Below are 23,788 nucleotides of genomic sequence, written 5' to 3'. Positions count from 1 at the left end.
TTCGGGAGGCTTATAACGTTTTGGAGGGGTTAAGGCTTCCCTATGCCCCCCCCCCATATCACACTTGGTGAGCAGTGTTCCGATATAGGGCTTCTGTGATCATATATTTTCCTTGATAATAAAATGTGATTCATTTTATTTGTTGAATTGGTTTTTCCTATATTCAATTGGCATTTTTAAGAGTTAGGAGGGATGAAATTAACACTGGGCAGGGAAAATTATGGGTATTGTGATTTTTCCAAGCACGTGGCATATGCGGATTAATATTATACAATGAAAACGTATCATAATATTTACGGCGTTTGCAGTGAACAATACACACATGCAAAACGTGCAGCGCGGTCGGTCGTGAAAAAAATATCGTAACAATACAAATCAAATAAGCGTGTACAAGTGTTATTGTGCGTTATATAAATTGATATCATCATTACCTAGTTACATAAATATATAGACATATATATAATAATAATACACTCGTGCAGCGAGCGTTATCGTTTATAATATTATTACTGTCGCGCGTGTATAGATATATTATACTCGCGGATGGGTAATCTGGCGGAAGCGGTGTGCGTCGGTACACCGTCGGTGTGGTGGGGAGGAGCTTCGGTGCCTATCTCCGTGCACACAATAATAATATTATATTATAGCATTATCTGCAGTGCTAAACCGCGGAAAACACACCTCGCACAGTTTCCACCGACCCGCAACGAGTCGTTCTCGTCGCTACAGCAGCAACCGCCGGCGTCCACAAAACGCAATAATATACACAATATTATAATATAGTATATGGGTACGTCGTATTACGATACATACGCTGTATACCTATACATCGCGCCATTCTCATCTCGACGCGAAACGACAAGCGCGAACTTACAGTACCGCCGCCACCGCCGCCGCTGCCACCGCCGCCGCAGCCGCAGCCGCAATCCGCACACAATACAAATTCGCGCGTTCCCGTCGGCGGTCGTCGCGCGCCACATATATGAAGTTTTCCAAGACTGTGGGCAACAGCTGGCACAATGTGCTCGACCAACTCCAGCCAGGAGTACCTGGTGGCCCCATCAAAGGACGGCATGGACGAGACGAGCTACATACTCCAGCAGAGGCGGCGTCGCCAACAGGTTATGATCAGTTATTACGTAATACGTGTAAAATGCGTACGATTATATTATTATAATAATAGTTATATTGTTACTCTCAATAGTCGCATATAATATATCAATGATTCCGTGTACTATAATTCTTGCACACCCGATCGCTTTTACTGCCCCGTAGTTATGTATAGGCGAATCGTGTGTATATTGATAAATCGTCCACTCCATCCCCATACCAAGCTTATGTATATCAAATAAGAAAATAAAAAGATGTTCGAATAATTTTATTTTGTCGTAAACTTTCGGCATGCTGCGACCATGCATTGAAGGATTGTACCATCACGTGATTGACTGACTCATTAATTACCTGCGGCTGTCCACTGAATAATTGATAAAATATTTTCCAATATACGCAAAGAACAATAGGTATAGGAATAAAAAACTACTGAGCTCGTTATTTTAAAATCCCACCTGTCCTGTTACTGGAGTAACTAATTGCATGACTAATGTCAAAAACAAAATTGTCCCCCAACCTAGTTAATAATCTGAACGAATAATGGCCTACAGAAAATATATTTGGTAGCAACGACAGAATATTACATCAACATTATTATGTACCCTGCAACTGTGCCCTGTGGTGTGAATATTAGTCAAGTATCAATTTTAAGTTTAAATAATTTTCGATTGGTTTTCATTTCTAAAAAAACTTGTTTGGTTTTTGACGTTTTACTGCGTCTTTTCAGGTGTTGGTAAGGGACGGCTTACGGGTTTTTTTTTCATTAGAGGAACCTTCCTCAACATAGGTCATTGGTGCAGGATGGTACGGCAATGATTTCTTTGTATATTTTCAGAAGGTCTTTGTGTTGGCAGGGTTATACACGAGTTTGTGTATGTGTGGTTAGGATAAATCCCGGGTGGTCACCCATCCGAGATATAACAACTCCGGCTGGTGCATACACTCAGGGCGCTTATGACACTGAGTGTGGATACCGCGACACACTGCACAACATATACGGTATTATGTCGTTTTACTCGTCTACATTTCTAATTTTTTCCATATTTTACATCGAATCACAATGCGTTTTGAATAAAATTAGTTTAATTGCGGAATGGGCATATTTTAATTTTATACATACGTAAATTACGGCCCAAGTATATTTTGAGTGTATAAAAATTGCACCCTACATATTATTTATACATATGAAAATGATTACGTTTTGAACGACATTTGAAAAATTAAAATTTTCTTTCTATTTTTCAGAGATAGGACTAGGAATACATTATTGTATTAATATTGGTTTTGATTTTCTTGTTTATGCTTAAAAAATATTTTACTAAAAATAAACCTTAACGAATAATACGTTTTTATCGCTTATACTGTTTTATAACTACCATTTAGAGTACTTGAGTGACGATAGTATCAATATAATTCAATATGATGCATAAAGTATATCAGTAACATGAATATTTTAGGTTTAAGAAATTAATACCACGCCAGGTATTCATTATAATATAATGTGTATATTATAAATGTACATATACCCAATGACTAACACCTACTATATATAAGCATTACATTTTTAATAGGTACTGATTAATTGATGTACAACTATATTTTATTTTATTTCTGTGTTGCTTAACATATTGTGCTTTTTTTCAAATTAATCAGAATCAAAATAAACAAAAAAAAATATTATAAATTCATTAGTTAAATTGATTATAGTATTTTAGATTTTTCATGGTATAGGTACCTATAATATATTCATTATTTAAGTTAAAAATTCTATAATGAAGATAAATTTAAATTTATGTTATTAGGCGTGTTCATCGTAATTATCCGAAAATTCACTAATAAAGTATCAAAAGGATTTTAAATACGTGTATATTACATAAACATAATGTAACTTCCTCAAGTTCTTCATAATGAAATTTTAAAGTTATTTTTTTTATATATGTACATAATATTATATGTTATTATATTTTATACAAATATGTCATAGTATCAGACATAGTATTATGTAAATTTAACTTTCTTATTTTAGAAACGTTCAAAAAATATTTTTAGGAGAAATAAGTTTAAACTTAAATTTAATATAATATCGGGTTGGTTTAGGAAAAAAAATGTTTAGATATCACTTTATTCGTGTTTACTTAATAGTTAATATAGTGAATACTTAATACTATAATTCATTTTATAGTTGATGTATAATATTGTGTATTTCGTTATTTTCATTTTCATATATAAATCTTGTACCATAAATCATAATATAGTCTATACAAATTTAATGTTCAACACCACATACATTATTTTCACATATTGGTTAGGTATGTCACCATGTCGGACCACAGTTTTAGAACAATAATATAATATACCCTGGCACATAAATTAATATAATATGTCCTATAAGCCTTAATTAAAATATAATATTATACTACAATTATTATTGTTGTAAACAAATTTTTATTGGCTTATGATATTATTTTATGAATTATTAACAAAATTCGGACATATGTAAATAAAAATTATTATATTTGTTAGTTAATTTTATATAAAAGAAAAAACTATCATATACCGATACTTATAAAAATGTCTAGCTAAACTCCGTCAACCGAGAGCAGTTTATATCGATATCTAGATAAAATACATGTTGCAACTTAGTTCATTTCAAATGACAATTGTATTTATTGATTTCGATAATTTGATTTTTTATACTTATACTAACATTTAATGAATTTGTAAAAAACAAAATTATTAAACTTTTATGAAAATTGTCAATACAAATGATAAATGATTAAAAAATAAAAACATAGTTAAAATACTTAATTACCAAAATAAAATTTTATACTTTTTAGACTTATATAATCATTTTTTTTTTTATATATATAAAGTTGTTTAGACTAAATTACAATATAATTTGTATGACTTGGAGGCATGGTCGTACCCTCAATCTGCCGCAACGCTCTGAGACGGTATAGCACTCGGATGGGTGACCACCCGGGTTTAGCAACATATCCATGTAACACATACAAACATTACAAACGTATTCCAACCAACTATTCCCCACACACTGTACCTGGCTAATGACCTTAGTAGTTGAAGCCTTAATATAAACAAAAAAATTTATAATTTGTTATAGGCATACTGTATGAAAAGACTTGGTTTTAGTAAAATTAAATATTTTTGATAATGATTTGTAGGTATGGTATACATTAATAGATATTGGCTTTGGCATACATTCAAAAACAAAATATTTTTTTTGTATAAGTTACATATTACTATATTAGTATATTATTTATTATTAAATGTAAATGGAAATGACAATTCTTGGTAAATCATCCTATACATGACAAATAATTTTAGTTAAAACAAATGCAATTGAAAAAATTACTATTTCCTACTTTAAAAAAACATCGTTATGGAGAATAATTTTTAGATATTTCAGTTTTTAATAATAATTGTAAAGAATTAATTGTTAATTTCATAAAATAATTCAGAACTTCATAAAAGTAGATATTTTATTTATTCTAATACGAATTTCATAGGCACATGTATAATTTTAATTATTGAAATAAAATTGATAAAATAGTAAAATAATAATATAACTTTTCAGAGCAATTTTACAAAATATTTTCTTACATGATTTAGATTATAGATATTGATTATTGAATTAAATAAAGCATTGGAGTACTTTATTACTTTTATTCTTTATTTTTAATCGTCTATGTACCATTTAAAACTTACACTACACAGTATTGGGTATACATATTAAGTATTATAATACGATATTGTGCTAAATAATAATAATGTTAAGTATAGGTAGTTACTATTTAAATAAATGCGTTGTTCGAAAATGAAAAAAAAAACTGTTTATTAAAATCGTTTTTAGAAATTGATCCATTTTAAATTTAAATCCACGGCGAACCATGCTGGTTTATGTAAACATCATTAAATGCATACCTACCTATCTGAAGTATTTACAAAACCATTGACTTCATCTCGTGGTATTGATTTATTTACTTTTATATAGTTTTATATCCATGAGTACGATATTCAAATGTATCTCTGTGTATTAGACAGTATTCGAACCTTATTTCATTTAACTGTTCTCCTTCACTGCTACTTCCTATCATTCATATTTAAAATAAAATTGTAACAAGTATTTGGAAAATTACTTTCGTCTTCGACAACTCTCGACAGCTGACTGACCAGAATTTTGATCCGATCTGATATAGCTAGTGTGTGGACATGTTTCCGATTCGATGTGTTCCGTTCCAACGTAGTGTACGGCAAACTTAATATTAAAAATCATTTTTTTTTTATTTAATACAATTTGGTTGATGATGTTAAAAATATAATATTATGTGAAATTTTATAGGTACTAGTTAAATAATTATAGACGATCATTTATTTGATTAATTTTCTACATTACCTAAGTATTTTGTGACAATATTGATCTAGACCTGCTACTCTATTAATCAATGTGTTTACTCTTTTGTTTTCGGAACCTATCATTTTTGTTCGAACAAACATTGTTATCATTTATTATATTCAATATTGTATGTAACTATTTAAAAATTTGGAGCAGACTTATTCGATAAATATTGTTTTATTCCAAAATTAATGTAGAACATGTTAAGAAGTTGGTTAATTTTTAATTTATATTCATATTCATATTCAATTAAATGTTTTATTAAGTCACTGGATTTGAAGTACTATTGTTGGATAAATTATAGAATAATAGTTGAAAATTATATTGACTATTCTATAAATTAATTAGATATAAATTTTAAACATGTAATCGTTTTCGAAGTGGCACATTGCAAAAATATAATTCAAATATAATGTAGACAGAATAATGAATCTCTGAATGTAGATGCATTTTGTTTAAAGATTCATAGTTAGAACTTAAAAATATAATTTTACTTTCCTCATAGATTAAAAATGGATTTTATAAATAAAATGTTTGAATCTATGTATACTCGCATTCGCCAAATAACTTCATAAAATTATAATTGAAATAGTTTGATGACACACATAGAAAAATTGATTACTGCAATCTGGACCTTGAATAATGGTTACCGGTTACTTTTACTCGTTCATACTTAATAACTAATTGTTATTAATACAATATGCATAATATATAAATTACGAAATAAATATAAAAAGCAATAATATGTTGTGTACGAAACAAAATAAAATATTACAATTATGAAATAGTTCGGTTTAATATTTAATTATGATTTGAGAAAGTATGGACTTTGGAGTAAGGATTATCAATAATGTAAATGATAACTAGCACAGATATTCGTATTTATAGCATTATAGGATAATAATTTAATATACAACTATTATGCTACAGCAGTTGCATATAATATTATGTTATTTTGTTAAACATGAAAGAAATTATAATTATTATTTATGAGTTGGATGAATGTACAATTAAACAATTATTTTTAACTAAATAATAGATAGGTACAACAGTTTGGGTTGTCATTGAAAATTTAATTTACGGGAACTATTTTTTAATGCATATATTTTGTATTGAAGTAATTTGTTCACATTTAATAATACATAATTACAAAAACAAATAAGAATGTAAAATAAATTTGAAATTGCATTATGTACGTTATGATACTTATTGTACAATGCTCGTCGCAAGTATAATGTAATTTTTAACTCAGCAGCTTATGTATTAAGCAAATCACATAAATATTTAAATATTAGTTTAACGGATTAAAATATAATGCATAAGTTTAGATTATTGAAGACATAAAAATTGCATGGTAGGTAGTAATAATTAATAACTATCGATAATAATTTGAATCTGCAATATATGTTTCTGTAAAACCTTTTACCTCGACAGGTATGCATTTAATTAACTAATATTTTACATACCAACTTTTGACTGTATTTGTTATAGGTGATGGATGGAGGCGACAACCTCAAAAACTGTCCAAAGTTTGCGAGTTTCAATTACATCAACTCAATTATTGGTAGTGGCGTTATTGGTAAGTTGCATAGTTAAATACAAATTGGCTTATTATTTATAATAGGTATTTAAATATACTCGTACTAATAAAGTAAATACAGTATACAGATATCTCTGGTATGGTTGAAAAAAAAAAATGTAGATTAAAAAAATCATTCTTTGGTGAGGGCAATGAATTGATAGGTATTTACTATTCATTAAATTTAGGTTTTAGGTATAATATATTTATTTTAGATACAAATACATTACTTATCAGACACCAGTTATTTTTTCTACACAATTTTTGTTTTCCTGAGTCGAATATTTAGTCTATTTTTAGCAATAATATATTAAGCAATGCACATTAATGTAATATCATTAAAAATACTTGTACTTTTTAATTTTATATTCAGAAAGCAATTATATGAAGTTGTATTGAATTAATTTCCATTCATAAATCGTAAATATATACCTATTGTATACATCCATCACAAAAATGTATCCGTAATTATTATATTTATGACAAAAATCGAGATCTCAATAACAACACTATACAATTCACCAATTTAGTAATACCTACCTATTAATATTAAATATAATATTGAAATGTGTAATGCTCGTGTTACAGCCAATTTACATTAACCAATTTAATTAATCATATGAAGGTATTGAATAATTAATAACTATTTAGTATTTGTATAACTTAACTAAGAAAATTAAAATTTTATCACATGCCATAATTTTTTTTACAATCTGTAATGGATTTAAGTCTCTATACCTAACCCAACGTTTTCAAACAACTGTAGTACAAACATGATGTAATTAATCACGATTGTAATAATGCTTATAAATACTTAAACAAATATGTCAACATTTCAAATCTATATGACATCTAAATACGAACAGCTTATGATGATTTACGACATGACTTCACAAACTTATATATTAAATAATAGTAAACCATTCACCATCTAAAATTTAATTTTAAAAAAATCAAAAAATTGTTCACACTGCAAATAAGTAATTTATTCTCGCATAAAATGAATAAAGTAATATTAGAATATTTTAAATGCCAGTTACGAAGATAGCATATTATTTTATAATGACAAAGTTATATTGTTTATATTCGGCAACAAATATAATCCTAGAAATTTTATTTTATTCAATTATATTATATGTATAATTGATGGTGGTACACCATATACTAAATAAAACGCTATTGAAAATAAGTTTTTTATAAAATGTTAAGTTAACATCAATATTTTTCTAAAAATGTATTTTTATAATTTTGTATTGTTATCATTTTTTGTTTATTTTTAAATTCTTAGTGACAACATGTAATTGCAATTCTTTACCACGAAGGAGAACATATTTGGAGTACTTCGATAAAAGTCGAATTTTGGATCAGTTGTTTATGATCTATAAGTAATTAAAGTTAAGATGAGTTGAATGGAGTGATATGAGGGTACCTACCTCTCAACCCTAACTCAATCCACTTCACCGCTCGTTTATACTTCCATTATTTTAATTACTATTAAACTACTTATTCAAAAATGAATTTTATGGATCAAAATACTCCGAATAATATTCTACTGTAGCATATGAAATTAAAAATGTATGTAGTCACCAAAAAAAAATTATAAAATATATTGTTTTGTAAAGACTTAAAATTAATAAAAAAACATTTTCAAAAACGTTATTGTTTTCTGAAATAATGAGTGTATTACATTAAATGGACTACCCCGTACTAAAAATAGCTATTCAATTTCAAACTAATTAGAGTTTTTTCAGGTAATCTATTACAATTTTAAAATTTGTATCTATTATTATATAATTTGTGTTAGGTACTTACTTAATGTATAAGATTTACAAATTGAATTCTAAAAAATTGTAAGAAGTCTTAAATATATTTTTAAATGCCTGAAATATTGTACATTTTTATTATGGATTTTTAGTAGTCGTTTGTTAGGAATGGGTTTTACTTATGCATAACGTTTATAAGACCTAAAATGTTTTTACAATGCTAAAAATGTACATTACATATGTGATAGTATTCACATGCATCATAGTTATAAATTCAATATATTTAGTTTATTATAATAATATGAGCTAATAACTATTATAAAGCTATATTATAGGTGTACTATAGCTAATATAATATTATTATCATTTATTAAAATACTACTTCCTCGATATTCAGAAACTATATTATACCGACCGATGCTAAAAATCATTATTAAACTGCTTAAACTGTAGAGTTTAAAATAAAATATATAATAAACCTCTATTACACTATATAATGAAAGCTAAATGAAACGAGTAGCTATATAAGAATTACTGACCAGAAAGATGGAGGTATTTATATTTTTAAATTTTTATGCACTTAGATAAAAACATTCTATGTAAAAATTCAAATCGAGAAAATAATAGGTCAATTCTACAAGGAACTTTTAAACCACTTATGTAGTTAGGTATAATGGTATATACTATCCTACAACAAATAAGACTCACCATTATTGTAAAACCAATTTAAGTAATAGCTTCCATGCTTTCTTGTCCCACTAAGAACCTTAAATATATTCCGTTTGTAAAATAGTTTATTATGAAAGATTTAAGACAAGTTTATTAATAAAATATAAACGCAATTACAATAGTTCATACTAATAATAGAATCAGAATGTGATTAGTTACAATTTTAATTATTGTCAAATTAATATGTATTATATTATTAAATTGTTAAGTTGAGGTACCTACTCGCACACAATAATAGTTATAAGTGGATTTATTCACGTGCTAACTTAGTTTTAGTTACCTACCTAAAAAAAACCCAGTTGCTGATTAAATTTAAAAAAATATTAATGAAAGCCAATAAACATACTTATAAATTTATTGAATATGACATATAAATCACACCCGTGTCCCGAAGATAAGAAGAACGTAATTACTTTGAATTATGATTACGCATGATACAAAATTTAATTTGTTTTGTTTCAGGTATTCCATATGCGTTTAATTTATCTGGTGTCGGATTGGGAGTTATATTATTTGCATTGGTAGCGATTGTCACCGATTACTCATTAGTACTCATGTTAAGGAGTGCACACATAAGCGGCTCTTTTTCATATCAATCATTAATGAAATCTGCCTTTGGCAGATATGGTTTCGTAGTTTTATCCTTTCTACAATTTATTTATCCTTTTATAGGTAAGTATCAAGCAATAAAAAAAAATAATAAATCAATAATATCAATACATAAATAATATTTTACCATTCTTAAAATCTTAAGTCTTAAACTCTTAACACGAGTTTAGGTTTAGCATGTGGATAGTTTCAATTTAGCCGTAACGCCTTTAAGATTATATCTTGGATGGGATTATTATTTTTCAAACTTAAATAGGTAATTTAAAGTATAAAACAAATTATATTTTTCAGAGTGCAACTATAATTATAGGCATATCTCAAAATTCTTATTTTTTATTACATATTGTAGTATTTAAATTACAAAAGCCGTTTGTTGTAAGAATTATAAGAATTACCTAGTTAATTAAATTTTGCATTTTTAAACGAAATTTTATTTTGATATATAATATACTATTTTTTTTAATTTCAAATTCTCATATTTACTTATTGATAAGACGTGTTTGGTGATAATAAAGGTAGAAAAATATACCTACATGAAGATGTAGATTGTAGGTAGTAGGTTATTACAATGAAATACATATAGGTTGCAATAATTCATGTTATTATATATACCGCCGTATTAATATTAAGCTTCATAAGCATTATGAATAATGAGTAATGACAAAAAATGACTATAGATTAATATAAGTTTATGTACTCGAAATATGTTATTAATAACCGTTAACACTCGTAGGGTCTACGTAAGTAGTATACATTTGTATGTTCACAACGTATTTTTAGTTTTCACCGAAGTAATCCACGCCATGTTTTGGGGATAATGCTCCACTCAAAATTTTTTGTTTTACCGTATACATATTATTATTACAGAGAAGTCTTTGATGGGTGATTTTTGGATAAAACAAATAATATTTACCTTGGGTGTTAACTTTAAATTTATTTTTTCATACCAAATTCCGTTATTTTATAACTATAAAAGCCCAAAAAAAATTTTAAAAATTGAAAGTTTACATTTAACTATTTAGTCCCACTCTAAATTCTAACTGTCCAATGGAAATTAAAATTTTAGAATCTGATCGGAGCTAACTTTATAATGTTACATTTTTAAAATGCTTTTTTGTATGTCTTCGTCGCAATTTGGAGCAGTAAAAATGATTCAATATTAAGCTTTTAGAGTTGCATCTGATAACAAAATGGTTCTATAGTTTGTACTTTGGGAAGTCAACAAAAAAAATCCCAAGGAACAAACTAACAAAAAACGGCTAAACCATGAAATATTTACGCAACATTAGTTTTCGACGAAATAAATTTAATTTTGTTCTTTGTTGTTTAAAAAATAAACATCTGTAGGGACTACGGGTGTACAAATGTAACCAAATATTTGTACTGGCATTTTCTTGACATCCTATAACTTTCAAAAAAGGTCATTTTAAGCTATTAATAGACATACAATTTTGAGTTTTAGTCTTTTTGATTTATGTTGATAAAAAATTGTCCCAGATTTAAAATGTTTCAAAATGTTGTACAAGATTACTCATAAGTTTTTAAGATAATTTTTAAAAATATCTAAAAAATTTTTCATAAGCACTCAATATTAAAATTGTGGACAAAAATGGATATTTTCGATTTTTCTTCCAACAAATAGCTATCATTTTGTAATTCAACGAATATAAATTGAAGGGGTTTGAAACATTTCACTATTTAGTAAATTAACTAAACACAATTAAATTTTCCAAAAAGTAATACTAATTGCAGTATGCTTTTTGTACTATAAATATTTTTACTCCGGTCTTCAATAAGTTGGTATTAACTTATAAGTTAATATTAATAATATATAATATTATAATATATTCGATATTTTTGGAAAAAAAGATTTCTTACTACTATATTACTTACCTACTAACAGTATTATTAATTAAATATTATAAAATATTATTTGAAGTCAAATCGACAGACTGTCTCCGCGCAGAATCGTTTTTGGTAATGATGATTTATAACTTAATTTAAATTTAACACATCAATTACTGTGACCTACTCAATGACGAAGTACATTCGAAGCCTATGTTTACTGTTACAGTAATACTGTACATCAGAACGACTTCCTGTTCTTTTTTTTTTTAATTTACATCAATACATTATCATGACAGCATGACGCATGACTCATGAGACTAGGTCGTGCGTACTTTCTTTCGCCGTACCTCACACACACGTTATTGTATTTTTTTAAAATATTTAATGTTTTATGACATTTTTGGAGAAAAAAATCAAAACTTTTTCATGATTCCATTATTATTTTTTATATATTGATGTATTCCCGTTTAACTTTATTTTTTATAGTAATCTTTTTTTCATGTTTTTTTTTTGGTGATACAATATGCTCATTCAGGTACCTAATATTATAGTAGTGAAAATAAAACCAATATTTTAATATCATAAAGATCATTAAAAAATGTTTAGTTAATTGTATTTAGTTATAAAATATACAGTTTTAATATATCAGCATATAGGATTGGCTATTGGGATATTAGCCATCAATACGTGGTTTTAAATCGATATAGAGCCATAAAATCGATAGACCCATACAACATTATTATTTCGCTGTATTGCTTGGATTTATCAATGTTTAACAACTTTGATTAAACCTGTGTAAACATCGTGTTCGAATAATTCTAAAACCTTGTATGGGCGTTGGACATTATGTTTGTACAAATGCTATGAAATTATTCTGCTCAAAAAACACATGAAACGTTTTAAAAATGAACAATAGTTTTTCAGGTCTAATAGATTTTTTCCTTATAATTTAGTAGTTTATATAGTAAAATAAATTTTGACTAAGACTTTATATAGTTTATTATAATATTATGAAAAAATCCACACCTGCCTGCTACACACAAGCAATAAAGCAATAAGTTCAGCGCCACTGGATTTACATTTGTTTTAAATATTTCAACTTTACATTTAGAACATCAACTATACTTTATATTACACATTACAAGTTAATACTTCTATAAGCAAGCTCATAGTAGGAGTAGGGAGACTAATTACAATAATTTAATCAATATCACTAGTAAAGTACCTATATAGATAGACTGGTCTATACTAGTATAATACTAGTAACTAGTATTAATTATAGACCAGTGGCAGTGGGTACTTATGCAGTTACTAGTTACTAGTTCTTAATATTTAGTCTATAACAATATTTTAAAAATAGGTACATAAATATGGTAACATGGGTTAGTTTATAGTATAGCCTTGCAAATTAATTTCTGTTGATTTGAAAAATCGATTGTAGCTCTTTAAATTAAAACAATATTAGAAAATTTAAGTTTTAATAATGATGATAGATATTTTAATTACTATACTAATTAAATATTAACCTACTATTAAGTATCAATTAATAAATATTTATACCAATTTGTAGCCAGATAGATACTAATTAATATTGATTTTATATTTTCATATATATCCACTCCATAGTCCATTCTATCTAAATTGTACATAAATTAAAATTTAATAATATTTTTTTGTTATTCATTTACTTACATTATTAAACTCACTTATATTATAATATAATTTTAACTACAAGTCTGAAAAATATATCTACTGCACTTTATTATTATCAAGTTTGTTACTATAACCAAATTATATTTAATTTTCAATTTATTTAACTACATAACATATTTTTTATCACAAATATTATTATCAATATAAAATACATATTGTGTAATGAATAATGAATAAGTGATGTACATAACCAAATATATGTATGCAATGAGTATCTATCTGTAGGTACTCAATAACATTAGAATTAGGTAACATAATATCAAACGAATTTATTAAAATGTTTGTTACAAATGAATAAAACATGAGATAATAATATAAACTATAATATCCCAAGTAGGTACATCAGTAGTAATAAAAATATATTAATGCGTGTAGTTAAATCATATACGTTACGTCTAAATTAATATGTACCTAGGTACATGCCTACGATTAAAATTGTATTCAAATGTATCTTTTTACAGCGATGATAAGCTATAACATAATTGTCGGGGACACTGCGACAAAGGTCTTGATTAGGTTGTTTTCGCTGCCACACGACTCTGTATTTGCCCAACGGTACTTTGTCATAGCAATGGCCACAATTTTTATCACAACCCCTTTGTGCATGCTAAGGAATGTCGCGAGACTAGCCAAAGCGTCTATTGTGTCTTTCATCATGGTTTTGGTTATTTTCGTGACTATAGTCATCAGATACGAATCTCTACACGACGTCATGTAAGCCTAAATTATATATCAGTACATATGCATGCTTACCTAGCACCTGTACCGATTATTAAATTTCAAAATAATTCCTCCATCCACTTTTTCAATTTCCACAGGTCCACAGTAACTGAAGTCGGTAACATAAACACATGGGATTTTGCTCGGCCTGGTGCGATTCAAGCTATTGGAATAATGTCATTCGGTAATATTTGCTCTTATCTATGTTTTATTTTAAATACTGACTTACATAACACTATTCTACGAAATATTTTCAATAAAATACATACCAATAATACATAATCATAATATATAAAACTACCTATATCAGGGAGATCGAAATTTGATATCTCGGAAATATTCATACCAATTTCATTGTGACAATATATAACTCAAAATTAGTTTATTTAAATATTATAACTATATAAATATATAATATTATAGGATTGATCGATATGCATAATAAAGTGTACATAAACTTAATATATATATGACTAAGCTCTGTAGATAATAGCAAATAAAAAAAGTCTTTAGAATAAATAACAGAATTAATCAATCATACAAAGTATATTCTTGAGTGATAAAAATTAAGCATAAAAAAATTGTTTCTATGTAACCCTTTATTTTATATTTAAATACTCTGATGCAATATTTTATAAAAAAATGAACCAGAAATGTAATTTACCCTAATAATATTATTAATTGACAGATGTGTGTGTTTGAGCTTTCCAATATTTATTACCTATTTTTTATATGTATAATATGATTAACAAACTACTTGCTTAAAATTATTATGATTTGTTTATTGTTACTCATTACTTATTTTCTACTATCTTTTACAATTCGTTGTCATTTGAGATTGTGCGTTTTTCTTATATTCTACGCCATACAAAATAAATAAAATAATAATTATTGTGTATAAATACTAAAGTATACAATATTATGGTTTTTTTCTTTAATCATTAAGGTTTTATGTGCCATCACAACGTGTTTTTGTTGTATGATTCAATCGAAGGAGCAAGTCAGACTATTTGGAACTGTGTAACACACGTCGCGGTCACAATATCGTTGTTGCTAATGGTCGCATTTGGGCTAGTTGGATATGCTACATTTGGTGATCTCACTCAGGGTAAGTTGGTCTCCTTGTTGAAAATGGATAACACTGGATAACGGTATGTTGTACACTAATAAACCTGTAGGTGATTTGTTGGAAAACTATTGTTGGAACGATGATTTAATCAATGTATCAAGGTTGTTGTTCTCATTAACAACGCTGCTCACATTTCCGTTGGAATGTATGGTTACTAAAGCTGTTGTCGATCAGACGCTCAGGGGTGGTACCGATCCCGTTCCAATGTCAAAAAAGAGACACGCTATCATTACGATTTCTATTCTTGTGGCAACCTACTTCGTTTCCATATCCACGAAATGTCTTGGAATAGCCTTAGAAATAAACGTAAGTGTTAAATACTTTTTAGCGTAGCTTATAAGTTGTATAGAACATTTATTGAAAAGTGATTATTTTATTAAAGTAGGCTCTACCCCATTCTCGCTTTGCATGCCAGTACCCACCTCCCACCAGACCACGTGATCTGGGCCTGAGGGTTTCACCCCTTTTGCATCTTGAAATTAAACGTATGTTATTCTTTTATTATAGTGCAATTAAAATGATACGTAATATGTAAATATTGTTTATATAATGGAGAAATATACTTTATCAATTTAAAGTTAATTTTAACATTTACATATATTTTATACACACATTGTTTGTTCGAATATTATATAGTCGACTTAAATAATAATTAACACCCTGCAATGTACACCACTCTGTATTATTTTTGTTTACTCTAAAAATATTGCTCGCTTTTTGACAAGCAGTTTAAATTATATAACCATGGTTAAAACCGACTGTTTTAAAATTACAAAGATACCTATAAATGTATTAATACATCTTTAGCATGGCATTTTTTTTAAATGTAATATACCATTTATACTTTGTAGTAAGTATACTATGTTGATATTTTAACGAAAGGGTTCTTTAAAGACTATTCTAACCTAAGTAAAAAATTTAACTGTAGTTCTGAGCAATTTCAAATATTTTTTGAAAGTACCTCTCCAGGCAAACTCTACAAGCATGAACTGATTGAGGAACAATACAGAAAACCATTTTCAAAGAGTATAAAAATTATAAATGTTTAAATTATATATATATTATTATTTTGTATTAGGGAGTTGTGGCCGCAATTCCACTGGCATTTGTTTTACCAGCAGCAATTTATATTAAAATTTCCAATGATTCATGGAAGCAAAAGGTAATATCCTATCTAACACTATAATATTAATACAGATGTAAATTATTAGATTTGAACATACTAGGTGAAGATTCTAAGATTATGTATGGAACATTTTAATGTCAATTTAAGTATTGCATGCGTATGAGTTACTGTAAATACAAAATACAAAATGTTTTAAATTATAAATTATAATACTACGTTTCGTGTGTTATATTTTTTTATACTTTGATTGAGGTATAACTATTATAGGTGTATTATTTAAAAATAAATGTTACTAAATAATAAACATTAACCGTATATATTTTAATTAATGCAATTAAAAAAATATGTTTGATTAGTTTAGTTTAAATACAATTTCAACAGTCACCTATACTAAAAAAATTCTTCTTCGTTTTATAAGAAATGTGATATCTAATCTATAAATTATAATTAAACACGATAAATGTTGAGAAATAATCTTTCCCTTATAATCTTCGAAGTTTAAGGTACTCTAAAATATTTTAACAACATAATTGTAATATCCAAATTCCAAGGTTTATTTAAAGAGTCTGAAATGTTTGAATTATTATTTTAGTAAGCTGATAATATATTTATAATTTATAAATGATTTAAATTTAGAATATTTTTTGCAATACATAACCAAAATTAATAATATTTTAATGTATTTACTATTTTTATTTACTTTAGATCCCTGCATATTGCTTGGCCCTGTTTGGTACAATAGTAGCTGCATCTGGAATATCATTAGTCGTATACGAGATTTTAACTTTTACTGCGGATTCTTGCGAGAATGACAAGATAATGGATCACTGTTACATTAACGACACTTACCTTCCAACTGGTGACATTATCCAGTTACCATTGAACTAAATTGATTTTAATACGAATATTTTTTAAATTATAACATTTATGGTTACGTTCTAGTCTCTAAAAAATATATTTTTTTTAATTCAGAAAGATTCTTACTTATTCAATCATATATATCATATATGTATATATATAGGTATACTAAACTATCAAAGTACCTATGTAATATTATTTCATTAGTTATTACTTATTACCTATACCTATTTGTGTTGATTTATCTCATTAATGAAAATAACGATAAGCCTAAGTTTTCATTTTGACGTAGGTTCCTATCAAAAAAAGTTATTTTTTCTCGTTTCTCCACGAATTTTTTAAATCATAGATTTTTTGTAAATGATATTTTTTTTAATAATTTGTTAACTAGTGCAATATTTTTTAATCTTCTTAAGCCTTAATATTGTATCTAGTGTTAGAAAAAATAATTTATACAGAACAAAAATCTAATATAAATAACATGGTATAGTCTTGTTGTCAGACCCAACAAGGTTACTAATAGTTTATACGACAACTGGAGTTTATATTAAAATTTAAAGTGGTTGATTCCGGTACCTAATAACGATTGTTGTCACTTGTCAACCAATTACTAACACTTTTAAGGTTATATTTGAGTTCAATGATTAATTGGTTATCTGCAGATACAACCGTACAAGTGTTGAACTATATGTCTATAAAACTTACTTAAACTTTAAAACTTGTACGATATTCAAGATCTTACACCCAAATATAAGATTTATTAAAATAACTCAATAAGTAGGTAACTAAAAATTAAAAAATCAATATAACCGTAGGTATAAACTATTCAGATATAAGACCTTGATAATGTACTAATGTCCTTCGAAAAACACTTCACTGATATCTTATAAATCGACAAAGTCACATAGATACTTCATACTTATACACATATATTATGTATCATGATAAAATATACTACTATTTGAGAGTTTATAGTCTTAAAATATATATCACGGAAGGTATCTACTACCAAGGTATATATATTATATACTTCTCTTGAATTTATGATACATTAGTATTTTTATTTTTTATTAACTTAAAACCCAATTTTATTAAATATTTAAAAGACATTGTATTCAAAAAGTAACTTTTAAGTAGTTTTGCCCCCGGATCTGAATACATTATTTGTTAAATGAAATATTATTTCAATTAAATTTAATAGGGATACCTGTTTAAGCTGTATGATTAATTACCTATTATAGGCTATAGATTATTATGCAAAATAATTTCAATTTCAAATGTCACAAAAAATATCTTATAAAAATTAGTAGTTCTTTAAACAATTATTAAAACTTTTTAATATTGTTTACGCTTGTATAACTTTTAAAATATCTTAACTTAGATATTTTGTAGATTAAAGTAAAATTATGCAAATTAGAGTTATGAAAACTATTTTCATTAATATTATATTAATAAAATATATAAGATAATACTTAGCTGATATCGGTATTTAAAGGCTTCCTAAATTCTAAGCCAAATTACATTTTGTAAATTCAGTTTTAAATTAATTTTTTTTAAATAGGGCATTTTGCTTTATATTCAATAATTAGTAAAACTTTGGGTACCGAATACTAAAATTATATTGTCATAAATGTGAACTATATTCATACATTTGAATGCAAGTTCATTCACTTGTCACATTGACATTTTAAAATATTAAATTATATTTATTTATTAAATGTTAAATCGTAACAAACAATAAGTGCTCCAAGCTTTTGTATAATATTTTCCTGAATTAATTAATACTTGTAGTTGAAATAATTATAAATTAATCAACCGTTTACAGAAATTAAATGTTGCTTAGGGTTTTAATATAAACCTGAACATTATATAATATATTTCAATTGTATTATTCCTTGGCTATTCATTATGTCTTAAAAACTAATTGATTTTGCTTATTGTGCTATGAGTTTAATAATCATGTATGGAAACTTATTACGTCATTGTTTTATTTAATTAAAAATAATATTTTTCCTATAATATTTTCAATATTATACTGTGGTAGATATTATCATGAATCTTTAATGATATAATATTTGTTTAAGTAAGTTATATCGTATGAATAATATGATAAGCTACGAAACGTTATGAATCATTTAGGTTAATTTATTATTTGTTTATTTAACGGACTATTGTAACCAAATTGTAAATAATAAATAATTAAATACATAGTTGATAACAAGTTATTAGAAACAGTATATTATATATTGTATAATATCTAGTTTAAAAATCAAACATTGAGTATATGAGGATTAAAAGATCATTGTCCAAAGGCTGAGTCTTGTCATTTCCTAGCCTAGTGGATAATATTATGAATGTAACCTGTGGTGACTGGAGACAACAGGTATACCTACACTCTACAGTAATTACGACATAATAAATGGAAAAATAGTATTCATTTTTTTTATGAGTGATCGTTAACATAAATTACAAAGGCTACTGCTGGTGAGTCATATTATACCTACTATACCTACACAATATACATATTTAAACATATTTTAAAACATTCATAGTCTTTTCATTAGTCTTCCAAATATTTTCGTTACACATTTTTTTTTAAATCAATCTTACCTTTTAAAGTTATAACCAGGTTATTCACTCTGCCAAAAAAATATGAATTTTATTTTAAATAATTGTTTGATAGTTGAGATTTGTGGGTTTGATAAACCAATGGTATGATGGTTTGGTTCAAGTTTTACGGTACGTGCGTTAAATCTAGTGCATTTTAAGTTTTCCGTCATTATGTGTTTGACTGTAATTATGATTTCACAAAATTTCAAATTTGATCGTATTCAATCTATATAGGTAGGCGTAGGTAGTGTAATGTATATTATACAAGTATAAGTACTCTGTGTAAATTGTTCACACGAATATTCAAGAAATATCAAATAGTGATAAAACTGGCTCGCGTAAGTAACCTATACTATATTATGTACCGAAGTAATTTAATATTCAATTTAATTTTTAGAATAACGTATTATTTTAAAATAGTACAGGAAGGTATTTATTATTGGTAGGTACACTGTAGTATTTATTGTGATATAGGTATACTTAATAGATATAGGGTATACTTAATACAAATACAAAATACGTCGATATTCAATGAAAATTATGAATATGAATTCATAATAACACATTAAATATTAAACTTATAAGCACCTGTATCTAATCTTTATGTATGTAATGTACCTATAATATTTTATGTACCTTCAAGAATGTGTAAATCAATAAATAAGTTCAATGTTCGATAGATTACATTAAACGTACGTAAGTATGGTATGTGAATATAAATAGCCATTAAGGACTGTGTTTTTTAATAAACTCTATAATATGAAGACGTATAATTTAATAACCTGTAGACATTGAATAGTCAACTAAAATTTGCAATCAAATGTGTTGTTTGAACTCTTTAAGTTCGACAAACGTCTTTAAACAATTGTAATTTCGAATCCAATCGTTTATTCCCATCTAAGCTTTTAAGCAATATATGATTGCAATCAAAATTCTAAGGCCAAATTTCTCTTTGAAATATAATTCAGCTGTGGCATTAGGTTAGGTCAAAAATGTTTTACCTGAAAGGGGCTGGAGCGTGATGTGTTTTAAGGTGTAATATTTAGGCATTTCATATAGCAATTATTATATTTGAGAAGTATTTCTGTGTTCGAATGAAAATTTAATCTTTCTATAGTTCTATACAATAGTATAATGTTACATAAATGTAAATAGCCTACAAATCTTTTTTCTACCAACTATTTGACACGTCAATTCATTTATCATATCGAAAAATGATCGTTTTTAAATACTTATAGGTACCTATAGGCTTTTACAATGTTAATGACGGAAATATGAAGTACCTATGTATATATTTACAATTTCACAAGTAAAAGCATTACTAATTGACAAAGTGACAACTACAACTTCAGTCTGTACAACTACAGTTCGGTATGTTTCTTTTCGACAAAAATATTTTTCTTCTAAAATACGGTTCGGAAGAAATATTTTTCTACTAAAATACGGTTCGGATAAAATATTTTTCTTTGTAAATATTTTCGTATAGTATATTTTTCGGATAAAATACGTTTCGTAAAAAATATTTTCTGTCTTTTTATTTTCGACGACAATATTTTTCAGCTAAAAGCCTAAAATACTGTTCTGACGTTTTATTTTCGGATATTATACGCGTGATATACGCTATAGCTCTATCCAGTGTATATGATCTAAGTTTATTAGTTATTACCGTATGATATTAAGCACAAATGGCCTATCCCACGATTTAAGATATTTATATATATACAATTCTTATCAAACAATAGTTAACGACACTTCTAGTCGTTACTCGTTGCGCAACCAGTATATCTTTAATAATGGTCCCAGAAAATCTTCTGAGGCCGTGTCTTTAATCGTGCCTAGTACTAACTACATATCTTCTGAGTTCTGTTCTGACCCTCTCAATTCCCACTTATTGATACTCTAGACTTATAAAAAAAACACTTTACAAAGCCTCTCCAATGTTAAGAGGATCATAGGATCAAAGCAACTTATAACTTAACTATAGTTTAATATTATATATTTTAAATTAAAAGTCTTAAGTTGAATAAACACTTCAAATTCGCAAATACCTTATAGGTATTTTTATTAGAATATTTTGTTCACTAACTTGTTTCTAATTCAGTTAACATGACAATAATATATTAATATGTCAGTCAATCGTTTTTTATGCAAATTTGATCATTTTTAACCATATTTCTTGCAGATGGCTGATAAGTAGTAATATACAATTAAGGTTGAATCTAACTGTTGTGTAGTAAATATTTAATTATTATTTCATATTTGTCACTCATTTGAATAAAATTATAGAAACACCGAGGACGAGTTTCATTGTTCAAATGGACTGTGTATCAAATTGTTGCAGGTTTGTGATGGCCATAAGGATTGTTCAGATGGTTCAGACGAGACAAAAGCGTTATGTGCTCTATTGCCTCTGCACGATTATGGAACAAATATGACCATAGGTACCAAATAATAGTTATATATGACAATTAATTATTAATATTATTTATATGTTTGTGTGATAACTAATATATTTTAGAGTTATGCGTTGTTACTCATTTTAATCTAAATATGGAGCTTCTAATATTGTTTTAGGTTGTGGTAGAGCATATGTTGAAAAAAACGTATAGTTTCCCAATGTCAAAAAAAATAATGTAGGAATGGCACCTTGGTATGTTGCAATATATAAAAATTAATGGATTCCAATTATGAATTGATATGTGGAGGATCAATTATTGCTCCAAATGTAATAATTTCAGGTAAAATCTTTCTTTAATGTATTTAAAAAAAATGAAACTTAAATAAATATCATTTTAAGCTGCTTATTGTGTTAAGAAAAATGTTGATATGTGTCATCTGAGTTAATATCAGTAAATAATGGCCTATACAGAATTGCTGTTGGAAAATATACTAAAGATATTAAAGTAATAGACAGTGAATTTACTAAAATAATAAATGTAAGTTATTAATGATTCATTTAATATATTAATTTATAATATATTTATTATTATTATTTTATATATTTATTTTATATTTTCATTTAATGATATATTATAATTTAAAATAATTTTTGAGGTAGAAATGATTTACCTGAATGAACATCATACACCTCTTACTTTGTCGTATGCTGAACGTATAGCTATAATTGTATTACAAAACCTAGTTTCTTTTAATGATGTTGTAGGCTTGTAGCACCTGTTTGTATCGATTGGAATGGTGAATACAATGTTGTCAAGAGAGATCAAGGGAAGGTTGGTTTGTAGTATTATTTCAATAATTTAATTGGGATTTAGTTATAGTTAATTATTGTATTCATTACTATCGAACATTATCCATCTGTAGGTAAAGAGTATTAAAAATTGAAAATTTCTCTTTTATAGAAAACGACAAGAAAAATATAAAGTGAAATTTCAAACACCCATATAATGAATGTATTTAACTTCAAGGAAATTTTTTTTAGGTAGGAGAACTTATGGAGAACTTTGTAAGAAATAATAAAATTAGAAAATGTCGAAATTGTCTTATACTTATTAATAGCTCAAAAAGATACAATATAAAGGAAATGGTAACATAAAAATCCAGTGAAAATTTAAAGTATCTA

General features: G+C 26.6%; 1 protein-coding gene and 1 long non-coding RNA gene across 2 annotated transcripts; both read left to right on the top strand.

Annotated features, from left to right (window-relative positions):
- The first annotated feature begins 937 nt into the window (after positions 1 to 937).
- Positions 938 to 18,503, top strand: LOC111034761 (putative sodium-coupled neutral amino acid transporter 11). Its single transcript, XM_022316115.1, has 9 exons — positions 938 to 1,121; positions 7,016 to 7,103; positions 10,058 to 10,267; positions 14,227 to 14,479; positions 14,584 to 14,669; positions 15,432 to 15,593; positions 15,664 to 15,920; positions 16,693 to 16,776; positions 17,446 to 18,503. The coding sequence occupies exons 1-9, from the start codon at positions 1,020 to 1,022 to the stop codon at positions 17,626 to 17,628; spliced, it is 1,425 nt and encodes a 474-aa protein (XP_022171807.1). The 5' UTR covers positions 938 to 1,019; the 3' UTR covers positions 17,629 to 18,503.
- Positions 18,504 to 22,492: 3,989 nt separating this feature from the next.
- LOC111034774 lies at positions 22,493 to 23,371 on the top strand. Its single transcript, XR_002604584.1, has 4 exons — positions 22,493 to 22,649; positions 22,783 to 22,946; positions 23,006 to 23,144; positions 23,263 to 23,371. It is a non-coding gene; the product is annotated as an uncharacterized LOC111034774 (long non-coding RNA).
- Positions 23,372 to 23,788: the final 417 nt, after the last annotated feature.

This window comes from Myzus persicae, unplaced genomic scaffold (assembly GCF_001856785.1).
Source record: "Myzus persicae strain clone G006 unplaced genomic scaffold, MPER_G0061.0, whole genome shotgun sequence".
Taxonomy (NCBI): domain Eukaryota; kingdom Metazoa; phylum Arthropoda; class Insecta; order Hemiptera; family Aphididae; genus Myzus; species Myzus persicae.
Note: the sequence above shows the minus strand (reverse complement) of the source record. Positions and strands in the feature narration are given on the sequence as shown.